The sequence below is a fragment of the Erinaceus europaeus genome, chromosome 7, assembly GCF_950295315.1.
Source record: "Erinaceus europaeus chromosome 7, mEriEur2.1, whole genome shotgun sequence".
NCBI classification, from domain to species: domain Eukaryota; kingdom Metazoa; phylum Chordata; class Mammalia; order Eulipotyphla; family Erinaceidae; genus Erinaceus; species Erinaceus europaeus.
Genome location: NC_080168.1, coordinates 32,925,602 through 32,949,864, shown reverse-complemented (window position 1 = coordinate 32,949,864; position 24,263 = coordinate 32,925,602). Strand labels below are relative to the sequence as shown.

Below are 24,263 nucleotides of genomic sequence, written 5' to 3'. Positions count from 1 at the left end.
ACATGTGACTCCAAACGATGCCACCTGGGTAGACAGCTCATTCATTCTGAGCTGAAAGGCACTTAAAAGATAGCAAAGACGAACAAGGAATGTCCTTTTACCTTCCCTAATCTGACTGAAGATGGATCTTCCAAAAGGCATTCTACTGTCAAGTGCCACATTCCTGGAATTCCTACAGATAGGACTAACTCTGTTCACTCAGGAAGAGACCAGGAGTCAATACCACACACGCCACCAACTCACATCTCTCCCCACCTGCTCTTCAAATGACCCACTCAGCTTTCCTAAAGATCAATAACTCTCTTCAATTATCTACCTTCCCTCTTGTCTTTCCCCGTAGAGGGGCGATATAAGTTGCCAAATATCAACTTCTGGGGGTGTTTACTTTTGTTTTCCTGTGATTCTCAATGTAAACAGCAACAACAATGTAAACAAACAACATACACACACTTTTCCCACCATACAAAATATTTCATGGCAATGAGAATTAGGAGGCAGTGTAGAGGTAGCACAACAGAGGAGAGTAAGTAAAACAAAAAGCAGAAAGAGTTAGGTTTTAGTGAGCCCTTTGCAGAAATGCTGCAAGTTGGTTCAACTGCAACCCCAATGCAGCCCTGGGAGGTTTTGTAAATACAGTTAAGCAACAACAACAAAGTCAGGTGGTTGTTAACAGACCTTCACAGTCCACAGCTGTAAGAAACTTCAAAGACAAAGTTTACCAACTCTAGGTCTATCACAATGTAACTCAAACTTTACAGGTCTCATACTCATCACCTGGGAACCTGTTCTAGTGCATCATCTGATTCATCAGTTCGTAGTGAAATCAGGCATTTCTAATAAACTCTCAGATGTTGCTAATGTTTCTGGTCTACAAGCCACATTCTGAGAAGTATAAGATTAGAAGACTGAGATGCCAGAACTGATTAAGAAACGCAGAAGGAACACACTTGCTGCTGTGGCTTCAGAACATGAAGGTTTACTTTTATTGAAGCTTTATGTTCACTTTCGGGTCAAGTGTCTTAGCTCCTCACTTAGGCAATGGTCACATCTGCTAGTTCATCAGCCTGTTATACAGCTAGGAAAAAGAAGTGTATTGCTACATGCCTGAACAACAGAATAAGATTCATAAGCAGAAGCAGACAGGAAAAAGTTAGGTTTTAAAGTTATCACTAAAGCAAAGAAGTACATAACTCTCAAACAAAAGCAAGTTTGACATCTGAATGGGTTAGTTGTAGCAGTTTGGAAAGTTACATCACCATATCAGGGACTCACCAACACCTGGCAATTCCCTCACCTTGTGACAATAACCCCGGGAGGGAGAGTCTTCGGCTGCCTCCCTCTGATTCTTCTTCTCTGATGTCCATAAGACTTGAACTTTTCTTCCCTTGCATTGACTCCTGCTTTACCTGCTCTTCTCTGCTATCTTTCAGACCTTCTGGGCCTATGGGAGCACTGCCTACCTGAGCTCCCAGGTCGCCAGGGGCAGGACTGTAAAAGTTCATAACTTTCTTTAGAGACAAGGCCCCAGCTTCGTAGGTAGCAGCCACTCTCACACCAACAGCAGACGCACAGGAGACAACGAGGCTGTTTAGGGCTGAGGTGGCTGTGGTTGGTGGGCTGTGAAGACCAGGAATCACTTCTTCCACAAGAGGCTACAACACAGAGAAAGAGCATGCATAGAAAATTGCACGGCAAGCAACCAGTACAAAGAAAGGTACCTGCAAATAGAATCTCTTCATCTGAAATTGGTACAACTCAGAATGTTCCTACTGATGACCACAGAAGGCAAGTTCACACCTACACAGATGTAGAGGTTACATAGGCTTCTAGGCTGAATATGGGCCTCAGATCAAATCGATGGGGTTTACAGTCAACAATATTCATACACTTTTCACATATTTGGGAGCTACTCTCTTCTCTGACACAGCTTTCTAGCCTTTTTTCCAGCCATGACATCATCTCCCCAGATAATAACCTGGGACAACCTGAATATCACAGGTCTGACTAAGGCAAAAACTAATAAAGTCATGGGACTTTGGAATATACCTAAAAAGACCTACTAGTTATTTACAAAACGGAAACCCCAAATCTTCATCAGCAATATTCCAGTCTTTAGGTTCATGATTAATCAAAGCCAATGTCTGACTTTATATGTTAACTCTTATTCAGCCACCAGGTTCCAGATGCCACCATGATGGCAACTGGACATCCCTGGACAGAGGACCCTACCAATGTGTCCTAGAACTCTGCTACCTCAGAGCCCTGACCCAACACAGAAAGAGACAGGATGGGAGTATGGATCGACCTGAAAATTGCCCATGTTCAGCAGGGAAGCTATTACAGAAGCATGATCTTCCACCTTTTGGGACACAACTAAGGCAGTACTGAGAGGGAAGTTCATAGCCATGCGAGCACACATTAGGAAACAAGAAAAAGTGCAAATAAACAGCCTGATTGCACATCAAGAAAAAGAAGGAGGAGGAGGAGGAGGAGGGGGAGGAGGGGGAAGAGGAGGAGAAGAACAAAAACAAAGGAACCCTGAAGCAACCAGGAGGACAGAAATCACTAAAGTTCGGGCAGAAATCAATAACATTGAGAATAAGAAAATCAACGAAAGTAAATGTTGGTTCTTTGAAAGAGTGAACAAAATCGACAAATCTTTAGCCAGACTCACAAAACAAAAAAGGGAGAAGACCCAAATAAATCAGATCGTAAATGAAAGAGGAGATATCACAGAAATTCAGCATATCATGCGAGACTTCTATGAACAACTATATGCCACCAAGTTAGAGAACCTAGAAGAAATGGACGATTTCCTAGATACCTACCAACTTCCAAAACTAAGTAAAGAGGAAGTGGATAACATGAACAGGCCCATCACAGCTAATGAAATTGAAACAGTTATCAAAAATCTCCCCAAAAATAAAAGTCCTGGACCAGATGGTTTTACAAATGAATTCTACAAAACCTTCAAAGAAGAACTAATACCTCTACTTTTAAAAGTCTTTCAGAAGATTGAAGTCACTGGAATACTCCCTGCCAGTTTCTATGAAGCCAACATCACTTTGATACCAAAAGCAGACAGGGACACAAACAAAAAAGAAAACTACAGACCAATATCTCTGATGAACATAGATGCAAAAATATTGAACAAAATTCTAGCCATACAGCAGTATTTTAAAAAGATTGTTCATCATGACCAAGCGGGGCTTATCCCAGGCATGAAAGGTTGACTTAATATATGTAAATCAATCAACATGATCCACCACATCAACAAAATCAAGACCAAAAACCACATGGTCATATCAATACATGCAGAGAAAGCCTTTGACAAAATACAACATCCTTTCATGATCAAAACACTACAAAAAATGGGAATAGATGGAAAATCCCTGAAGATAGTGGAGTCTATATATAGCAAGCCTACAGTCAACATCATACTCAATGGTGAAAAACTGGAAGCATTTCCCTTCAGATCAGGTACTAGACAGGGCTGCCCACTATCACCATTATTATTCAACACAGTGTTGGAAGTTCTTGCCATAGCAATCAGGCAGAAGCAAGGAATTAAAGGCATACAGATTGCAAGAGAAGAAGTCAAACTCTCCCTATTTGCAGATGACATGATAATGTACATAGAAAAACCTAAAGAATCCATCAAGAAGCTTTTGGAAATCATCAGGCAATACAGTAAGGTGTCAGGCTACAAAATTAACATTCAAAAGTCAGTGGCATTCTTCTATGCAAACACTAAGTTAGAAGAATTTGAAATCCAGAAATCAATTCCTTTTACTATAGCAACAAAAACAATACAATATCTAGGAATAAACCTAACCAAAGAAGTGAAAGACTTGTATACTGGAAATTATGAGTCACTCCTCAAGGAAATTGAAAAAGACACAAAGAAGTGGAAAGATATTCCATGTTCATGGGTTGGAAGAATTAACATCATCAAAATGAATATACTACCCAGAGCTATCTACAAATTTAATGCTATCCCCATCAATATCCCAACGCCATTTTTTAGGAGAATAGAATGAATGCTACAAATGTTTATCTGGAACCAGAAAAGTCCTAAAATTGCCAAAACAATCTTGAGAAGAAAAAACAGAACCGGACGCATCACCCTCCCAGATCCCAAACTGTATTATAGGGCCATTGTCATCAAAACTGCTTGGTACTGGAATAGCTGCACTGACCAGTGGAATAGAACTGAGAGCCCAGAAGTAAGCCCCACACCTATGGACATCTAATCTTTGACAAAGGTGCCCAGACTATTAAATGGGGAGAGCAGAGCGTCATCAACAAATGGTGTTGGAAACAATGGGTCGAAACATGCAGAAGAATGAAACTGAACCACTATATTTCACCAAATACAAAAGTAAATTTCAAGTGGATCAAGGACTTGGATGCTAGAACACAAACTATCAGATACTTCATCAAATTAAAAAGCTTCTTCACAGCAGAAGAAACCAATACCCAAACCAAGAGACTCCTCACAGAATGGGAGAAGATCTTTACATGCCATATATCAGACAAGAGGCTAATAACAGATTTATATTGAGTTTGTTGCCAAACTCAACAACAAGAAAACAAATAACCTCATCCAAAAATGTGGGGAGGACATGGACAGAATATTCACCACAGAAGAGATCCAAAAGGCTGATAAATACATGAAAAAATGCTCCAAGTCTTTGTCAGAGAAATGTAAATAAAGACAATGAGATACCAGTTCCCTCCTGTGAGAATGTCATACATCAGAAAAGGTAACAGCAGTAAATGATGGAGAGGTTGTGGGGTCAAAGGAACTCTCCTGCACTGCTGGTGGGAATGTCAATGGGTCCAACCTCTGTGGAGAACAGTCTGGAGAACTCTCAGAAGGCTAGAAATGGACCTACCCTATGATCCTGCAATTCCTCTCTTGGGGATATATCCTAAGGAACCCTACACACCCATCCAAAAAGATCTGTGTATACATATGTTCTTGGCAGCACAATTTGTAATGGTCAAAACCTGGAAGCAACCCACGTGTCCAACAACAGAGAAGTGGCTGAGCAAGTTATGGTCTATATACACAATGGAATACTACTCAGCTATTAAAAATGGAAACTTCACCATTTTCAGCCAATCTTGGATGGACCTTGAAAAATTCATTTTAAGTGACGTAAGTCAGAAACAGAAGGATGCATATGAGATGATCTCACTCTCAGGCAGAAGTTGAAAATCACGGTAAGAAGAGAAAACACAAGTAGAACTTCAACTGGAATTGGCGTATTGCACCAAAGTAAAAGACTCTGGGGTGTGTGTGGGGGAGAATACAGGTCCAAAAAGGATGACAGAGGATCTCATGTGAGTTGTATTGTTATATGGAAAACTGGGAAATGTTATGCATGTACAAACACTGTATTTATTGTCGAATGTAAAACATTAATACCCCCAATAAATTAAATAAATAAATAAAAGAATCTCTTCATGTGTGCTGTAAAGATACCCATCCGAAATATAGATTTGCACTTCTTCAGAAACAGATACTCCAGATAGTGTCTTCAAATAATTTTAATTATTTTATTTATTTATTGGATAGAGACAGCCAGAAGTCGAGAGGGAAGGGTGGGATAGCGAGGAAGAGAGACAAAGAGACACCTGCAGCACTGCTTCACCACTGGTGAAGCTTTCCCCCGCAGGTGGGGACTGGGGACTTGAACCTGGGTCCTTGTGCATTCAAATACAGTTTCTTATAAAAAATTATTTCTTTCAGTACTACATGTTTCCCTGGTGTGTTTATTTATCAAAACATTTAATTTAATTAGATTTCTACTCCGTTTTCTGTGCGGCTCTCATTAAGAGTCTGTCTCTCCTACTCCAAAGGCGGCTGTGCTTCCTGGAGAGGGATGAGATCACAGGATGGCCACCATGACTGAGGCTGATGTAAATTCAAAAGGCCCAAGAAACTCCTAGGCCTGTTCAGCAGTTATGCAACTACAAGCAGCTGCAGAAAGGAGAGCCAACGAGGCCTGGAAAACTCTCAACAGAGGCATCTGAGTTCATTGTGATGCTGTCAATGCTGAGCCCCTGGAACTCATCCTGCACCTCCCCCTGCTGTGTGAAGACAAGAACGTGCCCTCTGTGCTCATGCGCTCCAAGCAGGACCTAGGATGAGCCTGTGGGGTCTCCAGGCCCACCACTGCTTGTTCTGTCACCACCGAGGAAGACTCAGCTGAAACAGCAGATCCAGTCCATTCAGCAGCCCACTGAAAGGCTCTTAGTGTACCCTCAGCCATACTTGCCCTCTGACTCTCCCTCCTACCAAGATTGTGTGTCACATTGTTTGCCAGCCTGTGGTATTTCCAGCTTTCTATTATTATAAAATATTGCCACATGGAAAAAAAAAAAAAGATTTGATTATTTATTAAAAGAGAGAGAACCAAAGCACCACTCTGGCATATGTGATGCCAGGGACAAACTCAGGACCTCGTGCCTATAAGTCCAACACTACCCACTGTGCTACCTTCTGGGCCCCACCCATGATATTTTAATAACAAGCTCCCATAGCTGGGGAGAAAGAAGGTCAGCAGGTCCAGTGGAGAATTTGAATGCCTGAGGTTCTGGATAGAATCTCCAGCTCTCCTGGGACAGTCTGCCAGCCTACCTCTCTGTCCTTCATGAAATAAGTAAATAAATCCATACAATTTTTAAATTAAATAAAAACAAGTTACAGTTTCTCTTATGAAATTAAGCATGCAAGAGGGGGAGGAAGGGGAAAAGAGCAGCCTTTAATGTGAGGGGCACTGTGTACACGTTTGATGACTGATCATAGAAGAAAATGGGGCTGGGTGGTGGCACAGCTGGGATAATGCAGAAGTTACCAGGCCTGAAGATCTAGGTTAAAGCCCCAGTCCCCACCTGCAAGGGGAAATTTTACAAGCAAAAGAGCAGGCTGCAGGTGTTTCCTTTCTTCCCCCTCCTTTTTTTTTTTATTGTCGTTGTAGTTATTGTTGTTACTGATGTTGTCATTGTTGGATAGGACAGAGAGAAATGGAGAAAGGAGGGGAAGACAGAGACGGGGAGAGAAACATAGACACCTTCAGACCTGCTTCACTGCTTGTGAAGTGAACCCCCCCTACAGGTGGGGGCTGGGGGCTTGAACCGGGATCCTTATGCCAGTCCTTGCGTTTCGTGTTACATGCACTTAACCCACTGAGCTACCTCCTGACTCCCTCTTTTTCCCCCTTCTTTCTCCCTGTTTCTACCTATCTCTATCATAATTAAAAATAAGCAAAATATAAAGAAATAATTAAAGATATAGAAAAACATCACAGAATGTTAATACAAAAAATATACATGTGTTGAAAAGGCAAAGCTTTTCTCAACATGTTTTGTAAGTCGAAATTCAGACCTAGCCTTTGTACGTAGAAAAACAAGCTACCTCTGACCTGCTGGCTTCCTAATTATATTCCCTCATTCAAACTCTCCTATGGTCTTGTGAATGGCCCAGGGGGAAAGTAAACGGAAGGATTACCTTTGCTCTCTTCAGCAGGAGAGCAAATGCAGTGGGTTAATGATTAACCATCTGGCATCAACACTCTTAGAAATTCATAGCTATATTAGAAAATCAAGCTAAAGTCTTAGTGCAAAATCAGTTGCCTCACTCCAAGTCGTTAAGCACCAGTGCTTATTAAAACAAAGTCATTAACATCCTTATTAATAAGTCTATTAAAAGGAGACCTTGGGGGGGGGGCAGCTGGAAAGCTAGCTCAGATGGTGGTTATACAGAAAGACTTCCATGTCTGACTCACTAAATGTACTAGGTTCAATACCCAGTGTCACTGTAACACCATATGGCAGAGCTGAGCAGTGCTCTGGTGAAAAAAGAAAAAGAAACCTTTTCGGTTTATCTATATATCTCACAATAAAAAAATCTGCCTTCTGTGCAACCCCAAAATTGCAGAGGATGCATTCCATTGTCCTAATTGAAAATAGAACCAATGGAGTGGTGGTGCACCTGGTTGAGCGCACGCTACAGTGCGCAAGGATCCAGGTTCGAGCCTCCGGTTCCCACCTATGGAGGGAAAGCTTTGCAAGTGGTGAAGCAGGGCTACAGGTATCTCTCTATTTCTCTCCCTCTCTATCTTCCCCTTCCTCTCAATTTCTGGCTGTCTCTATCCAATAAATAAATAAAGATAATTTAAAAATTAAAAAAAAAAAATCAGTGGTCTGGGAGGTCCTGAGTCCAATCCCTGGCAGCACATGTACCAGAATCATGTCTGGTTCCTTCTCTCTCTCTCTCTCTCTCCCTCTTTTCCTATCTTTCTCATTAATAAATAAACCAAATCTTGGGAGTTGGGAAGTAGTGCGGCGGGTTAAGCGCAGGTGGCGCAAAGCACAAGAACCAGGGAAGGATCCTACCTGCAGTGCAGTTGCTTCACAAGTGGTGAAGTAGGTCTGCAGGTGTCTATCTTTCTCTCCCCCTTTCTGTCTTCCCCATCTCTCTCCATTTCTCTCTGTCTTATCCAACAATGACAACATCAATCACGACTACAATAGTAACTACAACAATAAAACAAGGGCAACAAAAGGGAATATTTAAAAATAAATAAATAAACAAAAATGTTAAAAAAAAAAATCAAACCAAAAAGTTTTGTTTTTTTTTTAAAGGTTGGTTTCTGATTTTTATAAAAGAAGTAAGTCCTGAGGACAGGTGGTGGCATACCAGGTTAAACGCAAACACTACATTGTGCGAGGACCCAGGTTCAAGTCCCTACTTCCTATCTGCAAGGGGAAAATTTCATGGGTGGTGAAGCAGGTCTACAGGTGTCTCTGTCTCTTTCCCTCTGTATCTCCCCTGCCACTCTCAATTTCTGTGTCTCTATCCAATAATAAATAAATATTAAAAAGGAAGTAATCCCTGTTGCCTACCACAGTTTCTAACATCTAGAAGGCATTCAGTTACATTTTGTTGAATCAAATGCTAAAATTAGAAGAACTATTTCTATGCGACTGAGTCTTTGAAAGTCAACAAAGAGAAGCAGGGAGATAGCATAATGGTTATACAAAAAGCTTTGAGATCCTGGGTTCAATCCCTGGTACCACCATATGCCAGAGCCAAGCAGCACGCTGGCAATAAATACATCAATAAATATAGCATATAAACAAGAGGCGAGGGGCTGAGAGACAGCTCAGGCGGCACAGCACATGCTTTACCATGAGAGAAGCCTCAGGTTCGAACCCCCATCACCACTTGGCAGCACCTGCACAGAAGTTGTATGAGAGGTGGAGCCAAGGTCCTGTGGTCTCTCTCCTCTCTGACTAACATGCTCTCTCTGACTGACTCACTCTTAGCTAAATAAGAAAAAAAAAAAAAAGGGGGTGGGGGAGATAACATAATGGTTATGTAAACAGACTCTCATGCCTGAGGTTCTAAAGTCCCAGGTTCAATCCCCCATACCACTGTAAGCCAGAGCTGAGCAGTGTTCTGGTGTTTCTCTCTGTGTATTTCTCTCTCCCTCTCCTCCCCCCCCATCTCTCTCAAAAAAATAAAGTATTGAAAAAAACAAGATAAAAAGCTCCTTACTTCCAATTGTTAGGTCTCATAATAACCTGACCTGTGAAAGAACTAATATAAGTAGTTCTACCCTTTGTTTATAAACATTCATAATAGGAGTAAGGTCAGTATTTGGGCTGACTAATAAAGGAAAAGGCATAATAAAACTTCCCTTGTATGGTTACACTGGGGAATAGAACTTTGGTAAAGGTATGGTGACTCACATGCATCCTATGTGGCTATACTCCTCAAGTCCTACCATTCTGCAGAACTCTGCCATAAAATTTTTTTTAACTTATAAAATGTAGATATTGACAAGACCATAGGATAAGAGGGGTGAAATTCCACAGAATTCCAAACACCAGAACTCCCTATTTCACTTCCCCACCCCCTGAAAGCTTCCCTATTCTTCATCCTTCTGGGAGTATGGACCCAGGATCATTATGGGGTGCAGAAGTTGGAATAAAAATATTTTCAGAAAACCTCTAACTCGTAGGAACTTTCAATCTACTGTTCCGAACTGGCTACCCTACTTGACTATATTTAAAAACATCTTGAATAAACAAAACAAAAATACACGGCCAGAAATTTTGTCAAAAGATATAAATTTAAAAGGAGCAGTCTAGGGTGTGGTGTATCACACGGAAGCAAAGGACTCTGGGGAAAGAGGAAAAGGGACAAATGAAGGGGACTGAGTCCTGGTGTGTCTCCTAGACACCAACTGAGGGGCAATGAGAGGCTGTGCCTGTGTTACAGACTAGGCTGTAAACCTGTGTGTATTTGATGATGTTTTTGCATGTGCTGCTTCAATTCAGAGATTTATATACAATTAAAAAAAGGGAACAGTCCATAAAATTCTAGGGAGACTGAGGTTTCATTACCAAATACTATGTTTTATTTTATAAGTGTGAGATGCTCTTTCAGTTCTACCTGCCCAAAAGAGAAAAAAAAAAGTGTCCTAAACTATAAAAATGCTTCATGAACCCTCCTGCACTGCTGGTGGGAATGTCAATTGATCTAACCTCTGTGGAGAAGTCTGGAGAACTCTCAGAAGGCTAGAAATGGACCTACCCTAATGACCCTGCAATTCCTCTCCTGGGGATATATCCTAAGGAACCCAACACACCCATCCAAAAAGATCTGTGTTCACATATGTTCTTGGCAGCACAATTTGTAATAGCCAAAACCTGGAAGCAACCCAGGTGTCCAACAACAGATGAGTGACTGGGCAAGCTGTGGTCTATATACACAATGGAATACTACTCAGCTGTAAAAAATGGTGACTTCACCGTTTTCAGCAGATCTTGGATGGACCTTTAAAAATTCATGTTATGTGAAATAAGTCAGAAACAGAAGGATGAATATGGGATGATCTCACTCTCAGTCAGAAGTTGAAAAACAAGATCAGAAGAGAAAACACAAGTAGAACCTGAACTGGAACTGGCGTATTGCACCAAAATAAAAGACTCTGGGTGGAGGGTGGGGGTCCAAAAAGGATGACAGAGGACCTCATGGGGGTTGTATTATTATATGGAAAACTGAGAAATGTTATGTATGTAGAAACTATTGTATTTACTGTCGAATGTAAAACATTAATTTCCTAATAAAGAAATTTAAAAAAATAGCCTCATGAATTAACGATATGATTGAAACCCTATTTATAAAATTGGGTTAAATTTTAAGATAACAAAAACTTCATATGTCTAACAAAATAAGCCTGTCTCAAGGAAAATGAAGCATGAGTGATGAGAATAATCAAGCAATATATATAATAATCTCTTAAACTTCAGAGCAACTTTAAAAACTCCATCAGGACCCAGAGAGAGAAAAGGAAAAAAGGAAGGACAATCAGAAGTAGTGATAGGTGTAGGTGTGACTTGGAAAGGAAGAGAAGACGGGGGTCATAAAAAAAAAGGGGGGCAAATGTATAAAAATAGAGATAGTTATACAAATAATAGTCAACCCCTGTCTGTGGCCTTGGGAGATCTACTGTAGCCTCCAAGGGAGGGAATGGGGACACAGAGCTCTGGTGGTGGTAATGGTGTGGAATTATACCTGTTATATCTGATTATGTAAATCAATAGTAAGCCACTAATAATTTTTTTAAAGTTACATGTTTTATAAGCATGTACAAATATGTTTTCTATTAAATTATCTTATTTAGATTAAAAGTCTTTTCTAGTTAAATCAAATATCCAGAGTAGTCAGTTAGTAGTGAAATAAAAATCATCTAAAAAAGAAGCCATTCCATCAGGAATGTCATTATAAGCCTGCTTGTGGGCTTCTTCAGGACTGTACCCTCACTATGAACTAGCAATGGTCTGGACTGCCCTACTCTCCTAAGAAAGGATGGGTCATCCTACTCTACCAAAAATAGACTTGCTAGCTTCTATATAACCTAAAATTACTATTCCCATATGCTCTATTCCTACTTTATGGTTCCTGCTCATTAATTATTTTGTGCTGCTTTTTATCACTGCATTTCAGTCACCAAGTTGCAAATGCTACTATTATTCCATCCTGAACTCCCTGGGCAGACGGCCTCACCAATATGTCCTAGAACCCCACCTCTCCAGAGCCCTGCTCCACCAGGGAAAGACAGAAACTGGCTGGGAGGTATGGCTCCACCTGCCAACATCCATGTCCAGTGGAAAAGCAATTACAGAAGCCAGACCTCCCACCTTCTACTCCCCATAAAGAATTTTGGTCTACAGTCATAGAGGGATAAAGCTTAGGGGAAGATCACCAGAGGGTCCTAAACTCCAACACTATCAGGACCCGGAGAGAGAAGAAGGAAGACATACGAGGGGGTGGGGTGGGGGGACACTCAGAAGTAGTAGGTGTAACTTAGAAAGAAAGATAAGGCAGGACTATAGGGAAAAAAAGGGGCAAATATATATAAATAGGTAGTTATAAAAAGAATAGCCAACCCATATCTGTGATCTTGGGAGAGGTATTACAGTTTCCAATGGAGGGGATGGGGACATAGAACTCTGGTGATTGGGAAGATGTGGATTTATACCACTGTTATCTTATAATTCTATAAATCAATATTCAATCACCAAAAATTAAATAAGCCATGCCCTCGCTTATTTAATAAACAATATGAGTAAAGAGCCAAGAAGTCATGTGGTTTCAAAAGCCGGAGAAAACAGTTCTTGGTTTTTCTTTCTTAGACTTGTGGTAAAAGCAAAACTTAAAGGCTTACACTATGATTAAAGGGCTGATTATCTTCTTAAAACAACCTGTTTTTAGTAGGAAAACTCAAACTTCACTATTCTACTGGTAGCTCTTCTCCATTTACAAGTTTTCAGAATGACAGCAGTTAAAGTAAGATGAAACAGTAAACACACCCTTCCAAATAAAGCCCAGCTAAGACCATAGGTATATCTGGGAGAAAAAAAAAAAAAAGGAAAAAAGAAAAAGACCCAAACAACACCAAATGCCAGTACATTTTTCAAAGTCTGTATACCATTGAGGGATCTACCATATAGTCACTGTTCCTGGTAGAGAAGGAACAGACTTTTCTTTAAAGAACCTGGTCAATTACGAATACAAGTCAGAGAAACCTTTGTGAATAGTTAGTTAGAAACCTTTGTGAATAGTTAGTTAGATCAGAGGAAGCTATTCAGGGGCCACCAGAGTGGGAAGAAAAAGGACTGGGAGGGGCTGAGTGGTGGCACACCTAGTTGAGCGACATGTTACAGTGTGAAAGGACCCGGGTTCGACTCCCTGGGCCCTACCTGTAAGGGGAAAGCTTTGCGAGTGGTGAAGCAGGGCTGCAGGTCTCTCTATTTCCTCCTTCCCTCTCGATTTCTGGCTGTTTCTATCTAATAAATAAAGATAATAAAAAAATGAAATAAAATAAATTTTTAAAAAAAGAAAAAGGACTGGGAAAGTAATGGGATTGTGCTACTTGTCAAATCCAGCACAACCTTTATCAAAGGGTCAGAAGTTAGACAAATAATAACTTTTAATTAACTCAGTTTTTTCCTTATCTAGGCTTGCATGAGTTGGTTTTACAGTCAAGCTCAAAATTAAAGTTAAAAAATGCTACTACGAAGTCTTCTGCATTTTCAAGTTTTTTTTAATATTTTTTATTTTATTTATTTATTCCCTTTTGTTGCCCTTATTGTTTTATTGTTGTAGTTATTATTGTTGTTGTTGTTGGATAGGACAGAGAGAAATGGAGAGAGGAGGGGAAGACAGACAGGGGGAGAGAAAGATAGACACCTGCAGACCTGCTTCACCGCCTATGAAGCGACTCCCCTGCAGGTGGGGAGCCGGGGTTCGAACCGGGATCCTTATGCCGGTCCTTGTGCTTTGCGCCACCTGTGCTTAACTCACTGCGCTACAGCCCGACTCCCCATTTTCAAGTTTTTAAAGAAAGCTCATGTAACTGAAGTCTAGCAGCATCTTTATGTTATAAAATGAAACAGGTACCTGTGATGACACTGACTTTTCTTCCTTCTCTGTGTTCTCTCTTACGGACTGACTGGACGGTTTCTGTGCACCTTCAGTGACTGTCTGAGTGTCAAGGTGCGATGGTGTATTTCGGGCTGAAGGAATTTCAGTTGCTCCCTTGATGTCTTGTTGGGAGAAAATGGCATCACTGCTTGTCGTCTGACCATTTTCAACCTTCCGGTCAGCAGCAACAGGCTGGTCATCTACAAGCGTGTTGTCAAACACTTCTCCCTGACTTGAAAGGGTGTCAGCGGAGGGGCTGATGCCAGTGCTGGCCTGGTTTTCCGCCTGAGATTCTGACAGAGTTATACCCAGTGGGCAACAGTGACTGTCAGATATAATCACATGGTCTTCTTTGTCAGTCATGGTAATTAAGAGCTGGCTGCACTGGTTGCATCTCTCTGGGACTGGCTTCCGATCCTGAGAAGGGAGGCACTGGACAAGAGCTAAGCTGTGGAACGCACCACAGGCAACTTGCAGCACTACTCTGCCGGCAAGATGTTCGACCTTTTGTGGTTTTGTCACTGGGAAGGTACTGGTAATGAGCCCCAACTGACAGCCGGTACCCCATGCCCAAATCTCTCTGCTGAGTGACAATGCCAGAGTGTGCTCCTCACCACAGGCCAACTGCAAAATCCTGACAGCTAACAGAGGACTGGTCTCAGAGTCGGAAATACTAATGGGACTCGGCTCTGGAACGTAGCGCTGGTCGGCCACCGCACACTGGCCTGCGGAGTTATCCCCCCACATGTACACGACACCGCTTTCTGTCACTGCTCCAGTGTGGAAACTCCCTGTGGCCACAGTGATGACGTGTTGCCCAGCCAGGGCATTTTCTAGAATGGGCTTGCCTGTACAGATCTCTGCTGGTTCACTTCTCCAGGGGAGTTCCCCAAAGCTGTAGACTTCACCATCTGAATATTAAAAGACAAAAGGGGGGGACAGCTATTGAACTGGAATCAAGAGTTTTATCAGCAAATTTGTAATCCTTTCTAGATTTAACAAAACAGGCATCTTTTCAAAAGACCCAATTTTTCTTTTAATATTTTTATTTATTATTGGATAGACACAGAGAAGTTGAGAGGAGAAGGGGAGATAGAGAGACACCTGCAGCCTTGCTTCACCACTCGTGAAGCTTTCCCCATGCAGGTGGGAACCAGGGGCTTGAACCTGGGTCCTCGTGCACTATAATGTGTGCACCACCACCTGGCCTCCAAAAACTCCAATTTTTCAAAAGTCAATTACACATTTATTCATCTTTTATAATTAATCGTTTAATGTCCTGAAATACAGTAAGAATTTCTACAAATTGCAAGGAGTACTAAAGGCTATAATAACTTTTCTTTTTCCTCAACCTAGAAACTTCTAGTATGCATATGCTACTAATGGTCATTCTTTCTGCTACATTATGTAGGAAACACCAAGGTTAAAATACAAGGCTATCTTCTTGTAGAGTGTGTGTGTGTGTGTGTGTGTGTGTGTGTGTGTGTGTGTGACACTGTATACTATATGCCCCTACTGAGGTGCCATTTGTGAAAAGCAAATCACAACAAAGTGAGGAAAGCAAAAAGTAAATGAACTTGTCAGGGTAACTGGTTAGCTCTGGATTATGAAGAGCAGCAGTGAGCTGAGTACACAATGGGTAATAACCTAATGGCCATCCTGGCCCAAATCCCATTTGCCTTGACTGAATTTGTAAACTGCCACCAAAATTAGAGGCAATTCTTTAGACAAATTACAGCTGACATTTCAATATATGTTAGACTTACAGATTCTGTTATATGTCCTTATGAGCTGTACTTATGCCTTGAATCAGGGCAGCTGAGCAGCTTAAAAGGCAGGCTTTGCAGCAAATTCACTTGATCCTACTTTTATTTTTTTTAAAAAGACTTTCTTTTTTTAATTTAATTTTATTTATTTTCCCTTTTGTTGCCCTTGCTGTCTTTTTATTGTTGTTTTATTATTGTTGTTGTTATTGATGTCATCATTGTTAGATAGGACAGAGAGAAATGGAGAGAGGAGGGGAAGACAGAGAGAGGAAGAGAAAGACACCTGCAGACCTGCTTCACCGCCTGTGAAAGGACTCCCCTGCAGGTGGGGAGCCAGGGGCTCAAACCAGGGGTGGATCCCACTCCTAACTGTGACACTCTGATAGTTGTATGCTTTAACCCCCCCTGGCCTTCTGCTTCCTGTGTGTGAGTGGAGGATAAGAATGATAGCTACTTCTTCAGATGGTTGTAAAGACTCAAAAAAGGGTCCAGGTAGTGGTGCACCTGGTAGAAAACACACATTACCTACACCTGAGGACTTGGATTCAAGCCCCTGGTCCCCTACCTGCAGTGGGGGAAGCTTCATGAGCAGATGAATAATGCTGCAGGTGTCTTTTTTTTTTTTTCCTCCTCCCTCCCACATTTCTATCAGAAACGGCAGGGGGAAAGCCCGTAAAATAGCTCAGCTGGGGGAGTCTGGCTGTAGCACAGTGGGTTAAGCATAGGTGGTGCAAAGCGCAAGGACCAGCGTCAGGATCCCGGTTCAAGCCCCAGCTCCTCAACTGCAGGGGGGTCGCTTCACAGGTGAAGCAGGTCTGCAGGTGTCTATCTTTCTCTCCCCCTCTCTGTCTTCCCCTCCTCCCTCCATTTCTCCCTGTCCTATTCAACAATGACAACAATAAGAATAACTACAACAATAAAACAAAGACAACAAAAAGGGAATAAACTTTTTTTTTTTCCTCCAGGGTTATTGCTGGGCTCGGTGCCTGCACCATGAATCCACCGCTCCTGGAGGCCATTTTTCCCCCTTTTTGTTGCCCTAGTTGTTGCAGCCTTGTTGCAGTGGGAATAAATATTTTTAAAAAGATTAATTTAAAAGATATTAAAATAAAATAAAAATATTTTTAAAAGATTAATTAAAAAGAAATAGCTCAGCTGGATAATGTGCTACTCGGACTGTGGAGACTGCATAATGGTTATGCAAAGACTTTTGGGTCTGAGGCTCCAAGGTCTCAGATTCAAGGCTCAGAACCACCATAAGCCAGAGCTGAACAGTGATCTGGTCTTTCTATATATCTCTCTCTCATTAAGGGGGAAAAAAAAAAAGAAAGAAAAACAGGGAGTCGGGCGGTGGCTCAGTGGGTTAAGCGCACGTGGCGCAAAGTGCAGGGACCGGCGTAAGGATCCCGGTTCAAGACCCCGGCTCCCCACCTGCAGGGGAGTCGCTTCACGGGCGGTGAAGCAGGTCTGCAGGTGTCTATCTTTCTCTCCCCTCTCTCTCTGTCTTCCCCTCCTCTCTCCATTTCTCTCTGTCCTATCCAACAACAAAGCAACGTCAACAATGGCAATAATAACCGCAACGAGGCTGCAACAACTAGGGCAACAAAAAGGGGGGGAAATGGCCTCCAGAAGCGGTGGATTCATGGTGCAGGCACCGAGCCCAGCAATAACCCTGGAAGAAAAAAAAAAAAAAAGAAAAAAGAAAAACAATGAAAAATCACCTGAAAACTCAGCAAAATTCAATCAGGATCTCTCCAGAAACTCACTAAGCCACAGCCACCAAGTTACAGGTGTTACAGTGATTTCATCCTGAACTCCCTGGGCAGATGGCCTCACCAGTGTGTCCCGGAACCTCACCTATCCAGTAGGGAGAAGTAGAAACAGGTTGGGGGTATGGATCGACCTATCAATGTCCGTGTCCGGCACAGAAGCAATTACAGAAGCCAGACTTTCTATCTTCTACACCCCAAGAAGAATTTACTCCCAGGGGTGTAAATGTCAGGGGAAGATGACCAGAGGAGTCCGAACTCTAATTCCATCAGGATGCAGAGAGAGAAAAGGAGGACTAGGAAAATAAAAAAAAAAAAGAGGGGGTGTGTGGACACTCAGAAGTAGTAAACCTGACTTAGAAAGGAAGACAGGACCATAGAAAAAAATGGGCAAATACATAAAAATATAGAGATAGTATAGAAATAATAATCAACCCATATCTGTAATCTAGAGAGAACTCCTGCAGTTTCCAGTGGAGGGAATGGGGACACAGAATTCTGGTGGTGGAAAATGTATTCAATTATACCTGTTATCTTATAAATCAATATTAAATCACTAATAAAAAAAGTTAATAAACCAGATAATGTGCTACTTTGCCACATGGGCAATATTAAAGGAAGCTTTGGTGCTGTGGTTTCTTTCAGTCCCTTTCTACCTCTGAAAAAACAAATAAAAATACACCTCAGTGTGATATGACCCAACAAATACGAAGTGTTTTACATATCGCCTAGCACATGAAACTACTTAGTAAACATTGCTGTTAACATTTTATTCTGAGACATGTAATAAGAGAAACAGTTAACAGTCCCTGAGCAGGTCATCTTTTTAAAAAGTTAATTTTCATGTGCTTATCACTACTACATTTTAAAACTGTAAATTTCCGTCTTATCCCAGTATATCTTAAATCTGAGAATTAAGACAATTTCTGAAGAAAAAAATATATATATATACAGTCCAGCAAAGTCCATGGACGATGCTTCCTTTTCAGTAATTCTCACTTGCATGTGCCTCCTCAGGCACTTGTTAGGGCTGAAGTCAGCGTCTGTGACACCATTCTTCTCTATACCTTCAGTCAGCAGAACTCCGTGTTTCACTCCAAGGGCTGCTTGTAGAACGGTCTTTCCTCCCCAACCTGGCAATCTCTCTGGTGTTAGGGAATGGGATCCTGCCTGCCAGATACAGACCAGGCCTCTTTCTTTGGATCCTTCTGCCTCTGTTGAGCTTCAAACATCAAGAAAAGAAAAAAAAAAAAAAAAACTTAGTAGCTCCTGCGATTCAGAACCAGACCTTTTGTTCCTAATGCTTCCTTAAGATTTACACCTTTAATAATCAGCACATAGGCTCAGGATTTTTAAACTAATATCTGATTTTATGCTTTGGTTATGATAAAGAGGCGGAGATAAAACAAATGTTTACATAGAAGGCTCTTTGAAGATAATACAAACCCCCAAGTAACTTATCTCTAAGAAGCAAACAAAACCTGCGCTATTTTCCTGATGTTTTATGATTCTGCAGCATAAAATTTCCAGATTCTAACTTAAGCTTTTAATTTCATAAAAAAAAGCATCTGATGAGAAAGATAAAAGGCATAAAATCTATATCTTAATTAAATTTTTCAGAGTAGCTGAAGGAACAGCTCAGTTTTTTGCTCACATTTCAGCCAAGGACTTCTATATACCAGGTGACTTTGGTTCAAAGAACACAAAACTGGATGATAGTGACTATATCCTAACCGCCACCCCTTTCAACAAAGTGCCTTTAATACAGCCTATTTGCTTTACACAAAACTTTCTTGATTTCTCTTTTCCCTGAAATGCCAAGGAACAAAGCCAGGGATTCATATAATTCCTTTAAAACTGAATTGCCAGCCTGACCCAATTTTTATTCTGCCTTTTAAGGGGTTGGGAGAGGGGGAGAAATACCAAACACTACTCCGCCATCTAGGGGATTACCTTTGGTACTCCTCTGTAGTGAGTGAGACACAGGAATTTCAGTGGGGGGGGGGGGGGTAGGGGCGTGTGGGGGGGGTAGGAGCTAGTGGTCAGAGCCAAGCCTAGGGCTCTCTGCATGGTGAGATACCCATTTTCCCAGGCTCCAATCTCCTTACCTGTTGCTAATAATAATGCCTTTTAAAATGTCTTCCCCTCTCCTCCCAGTACTGATACCAGTATTTTAATGAATACAGAAAGTGTCTTGGTTTTATTTTGTAATACTTAGGACTATCTCTGTTTGTACTAAATAATATTCCTTGAAATTGTGATTAGTCATAACCAATGTTTTATGGAAGGGAAGCCACAAACTTACATTTCCTTTCAAATACCATCCAGGGTTATTGCTGGGGCTCAGTGCCTACACTACGAATCCACTGCTCCTGGAGGCTATATTCTTCCCTTTGTTGCCCTTGTTGTTTATCGTTGCTGTTGTTATTATTATTGTTATTGCTGTCATTTTTGTTGGATAGGACAGAGAAATCAAGAGGGGAAGAGAAGACAGAGAGGGGGAGATAAAGACAGATACCTGCAGACCTGCTTCACTGCTTGTGAAGTGACCCCCCCCCGCAGATGGGAGCTGGGGGCTCGAACTGGGATCCTGCGCCAGTCCTTGTGCTTCACCCATGTGCACTTAGCCCTCTGCACTATCATCCAACCCCCCATGACTCGCTTCTTAAGGAAAGAAGATGATTAAATTACTAATAAGGCTACTTCTGAAAAGGTGAAGTTATTTGTGAGAAAAAGTAGCTTCAAAGGCTTTTAAAAGATCAATACATTCTGTACTAATTATAAGCATAAGAAAGGAGCTAGTAACAAAGCTTAACTGAATCCTCTCCTTGCCAACCAACACAAATTCCTATGTAAAAATCACAGCAGCAATACAATCAGACTGAATTGAAACAATGCATATGGGAGTCCAGCGGTTAAGCCCATGTGGCTCCCCACTTGCAGGGGAGTCACTTCACAAGTGGTGAAGCAGGTCTGCAGGTGTCTATCTTTCTCTCCCCCTCTGTTTTCCCCTCCTCTCTCCATTTCTCTCTGTCCTATCCAACAACAATGAGAACAATAATAACTACAACAATAAAACAACAAGGGCAACAAAAGGGAATGGATAAATATTACAAAAAAAAAAAGAAAAAACAATACATATGTGGAACTGGAGGCCATGCTCAGCTGAAAAGAAAGTGTAGAAAGAAGAAATATTTTTACCTTCTCTTTTTTGAGTCCATCGGTCAGGGGGAGCACTCCATCACCAAATAATCCTGTATTGATATAAAGTATATTTAGAGGACCTAAATGGTAAAACAAAATTAAAGCACAAGGAGCAGTGAAAGAAAACTTTACTGATTTACTTTTCAGATAAAGAAAAAAACAAACCAAACAAACAAACAAACAAACAAAAAAAGGCAGTCCTTTAACAAGTGCACATTCACTGGGCAATAAATATGCAACCAACTATGTCAAGTATGTTATGCTCCGCCTGCCAAAGACTGAGCCTGCCCACTGAGCTCGTAAAAATGTCAACTGAACATCAGATATAATGTCAAAGAAAGACAAGCCTACTTACAAGTGAGCTATCCTTTGTCAGGCACAAGATTTTGTCATTTTTATTACTAGAAAGGAAGTTCAATTTCAAATTTCAATGTGATAAGTATTCATTAAGTACACATCAAAGTTATTTTTTGAATGCTTTTGAAATACATGGACACAAACACTAATTACAGACAAAGGGACTTCTAAAATCTCAGTAATGTATCACAGGTTTAAATAGTTTTTATGGTTGGTTTTTGTTTCTTTTTTGCCACCAAGGTTATCACTGAGGCTTGGTGCTGGCACTATGAACCCACTGTACCTGGCTTTCATCCCCCTTCCCTTATTTAACTTGATATGTTCTCAAAGTCAGCATTTACTGAAAGAGATCTATGAAATTTATGGTACAAATGTCAAAATCTATTTATTTAAAAACCCAATATTTAATAAAGAGAATGAATTTTTAAAAATTTTACCCTTAAGACATGCACAGTACTGCAAACCATTATCACAAAGAAACAAGCAAAATAAATAAATAACAGGCAGACAGAAATGTTTGATGCACTTCAATCAAAAATCCACATTTTCAGGGGCATGAAGATAAAGGGAATGAGACTGTTTGGTTTAATGCATGTGAATTAGAAAAGTAATAAGGTCAGTTCTGTGATTTATTTGTTTACTTATTTATTTGCAAAAAAAAAATATGTCCATAGCCACCATTTCTGGAAACAACCCAGACCTGCAGGAGTGATGTAAGACCCATCTGCCTACTCCAGGTTGCCTGTGAATTCTTACTGCTTCCCATCTGTCTATCTGGAGGAAACCACTCTCTACCTAAAACTTATTTCAGAAAAATGTCAAATCCTTCAAAGCCAGGTACCTTATAAATAAAAAGACATCTGAACAGATTTAATTCATACGGCTGATTTAATGAGGATGAAGTGATACTGTGCTTTATCTGTGATAGCCATTAACTTAGTAAAATGTCCAGTATACCATATACCTCAACGTAGGTCTAAGATAAGGTGTTACCTATGCTTATCTATCAGAAATCAAAAAGGAACTACTTCCGGGAGTCGGGCTGTAGTGCAGAGGGTTAAGCACAGTTGGTGCAAAGCACAAGGACCCGCGTAAGGATCCTGGTTCAAGTCCTGACTCCCCACCTGCAGGGGGGTCGCTTCACAAGCGGTGAAGCAAGTCTGCAGGTGTCTATCTTTCTCTCCCCTCTCTGTCTTCCCTCTCCTCTCTCCATTTCTCTCTGTCCTACCCAACAACAATGACAACAATAATAACTACAATAAAACAAGGGCAACAAAAAGGAATAAATAAAATAAATATTTTTTTAAAAAAATGAACTACTTCCTTAATTAAAAGTAAATGTCACACAGTGGGAAGTCTAGAAAACTACTCTGGGAGGATGTGGAAGTACTCAAGCAACTCTACTTCATGCAGTGGACCCACTGTGTGTAAACTAAATGATGGCTGATGACGGACATGGAGAATCCTCTGATAAAGTAATAAAGCAGTCAATTTTTATTATCTTTTAGTGTGATAATTTCTAATACCAAGTTGTTTGAAGGTGAGTTATACCTGGCACCCTATTTCTCACCACAACTCATTTTTCCAAATCCAAATCCAATTCACATTCTGAAAACGGCTTCTGCAACTAACTTTTCCTGTCTTTCTCTCCATCCCATCTCTGCCAGGGCTTCTGCACCTGTGTGACTCTCACCAGGCCCCCCTCCCCCCAAGCACTCCGGGAGAGAGGAGGGACAACATAGCACTGCAACACCATGGACAAAATCCCCCCCCCCCCCCCCCCCCCCCCCGTGCAAGTGTTCCCATGTGATGTTAGGGACTAAAGCTTGGTCCTTGCACATAGCAAGTGTGTGCTGTATACCAGGTGAGCAATCTCCTGGCCCTCCAACTTTGCATTTTTCACTGTTATGTATGGCATGCAGAACAGCGGGATCCCCAAAGATGGTCACATGCTCATGTCAAAGATATCTGACTATGTTAAGTTACATGGCAAAGGGTATTAAGGTTCCAAATCCGGACATAACAGTGCAACGCAGTATCCAGGGGAGCTAAAGTTCTGTTGTTTTCAGCCTCAATGTTTGCAACAATTTGTTAGAATGGCTACACAAACTAACTTCACAGACATCTTTATCAGTCCCTATAGAACTCTCTTACTTTATTTTAGTGACATTCAATTTTTGTTTTATTCCAAGAAGATATATGTACCCAAAACTTAAATAAAACAATGAGACAAGCAATGACACACAACTAAAAAAAAGTCTTCCAGCTACATATGGGAAACTTAAATTATAAGTTATACCTCATACACTTAAATTTAGTGACATTTATCAATTCCATTTAATCTAATATTCTTTCTAAATTATGTATCCATACAGAAAAAATAAGTTAAAAAATGTTTCCCAGTATATTTATGATCCATTTCCAGGAAATATGACTTGACATATAGATGAAATCAAGACTTGCTCGGCCCATTCAAATAGCATTTACACTTCTGTATGTTCTTCCTTTGCTTTGCATTTTCTTGTAAGATTGCCTAGTTCAGGGGCTTCCTCTGGGAGTACTTCTTCCCATGTGAACTTTAAGATTCTGATTCTGCACTCCTGTTTGGGGACAGGATCCTGTACTCTGCTTATTTTCTTCTGTAACCCGTTAATTTGTCTCCCTAGACCTGTTTTATATTAACTAGCCCTGATAAAAAACCGCCATGAGGTTGCACAAACAACAGTTTTAAGTGGAGAGAAAAGACCATGAGGCTTGCCTTGAGCGACCTTCCCACCAATCAGTGGGATCTGTAAAATGAGTAGATTACACTCAACACTGCATCCAGCTGTTAAATTCTAGGAGTCCCAGGACTAAGCCAGCTTGGTTTTAAAGTATGCCAATTGAGCCAGGTGAATAGCCAAGTGGTGGTACACAGGACTTGCATGTGTGAGGGTTCAGGTTCAAGCCTCAGCAGCACACAACTAAGTTAAGCTAAGTGATGCGCTGGTCTAAAGTAAGTGAAAACAGAAAGAAGTACACCACTCTATGTTTCAGAGCAAAATGTTATGCAACTGAACTCTCAGCTGCCCCAATAAACAAAAAAACAAACGTTGGTTCTTAGTGAACTGATTCCACTTTCAGAGCCCAATAGATACACACCCTCCTGCTACACTTAAC

General features: G+C 41.0%; 1 protein-coding gene across 1 annotated transcript in view; it reads right to left on the bottom strand.

The window, feature by feature from the left end:
- ALS2 (alsin Rho guanine nucleotide exchange factor ALS2) overlaps positions 1-24,263 on the bottom strand; it is a 97,922-nt gene that overhangs the window by 61,718 nt on the left and 11,941 nt on the right. The window contains exons 2-5 of the mRNA XM_060193494.1: positions 20,745-20,797; positions 18,611-18,765; positions 13,985-14,919; positions 1,295-1,652 (exon numbers count right to left, since the gene is read on the bottom strand). Coding sequence (XP_060049477.1) covers positions 1,295-1,652; positions 13,985-14,919; positions 18,611-18,765; positions 20,745-20,764 — 1,468 coding nt within the window. The 5' untranslated portion in view covers positions 20,765-20,797. The remainder of the gene's footprint in view (positions 1-1,294; positions 1,653-13,984; positions 14,920-18,610; positions 18,766-20,744; positions 20,798-24,263) is intronic.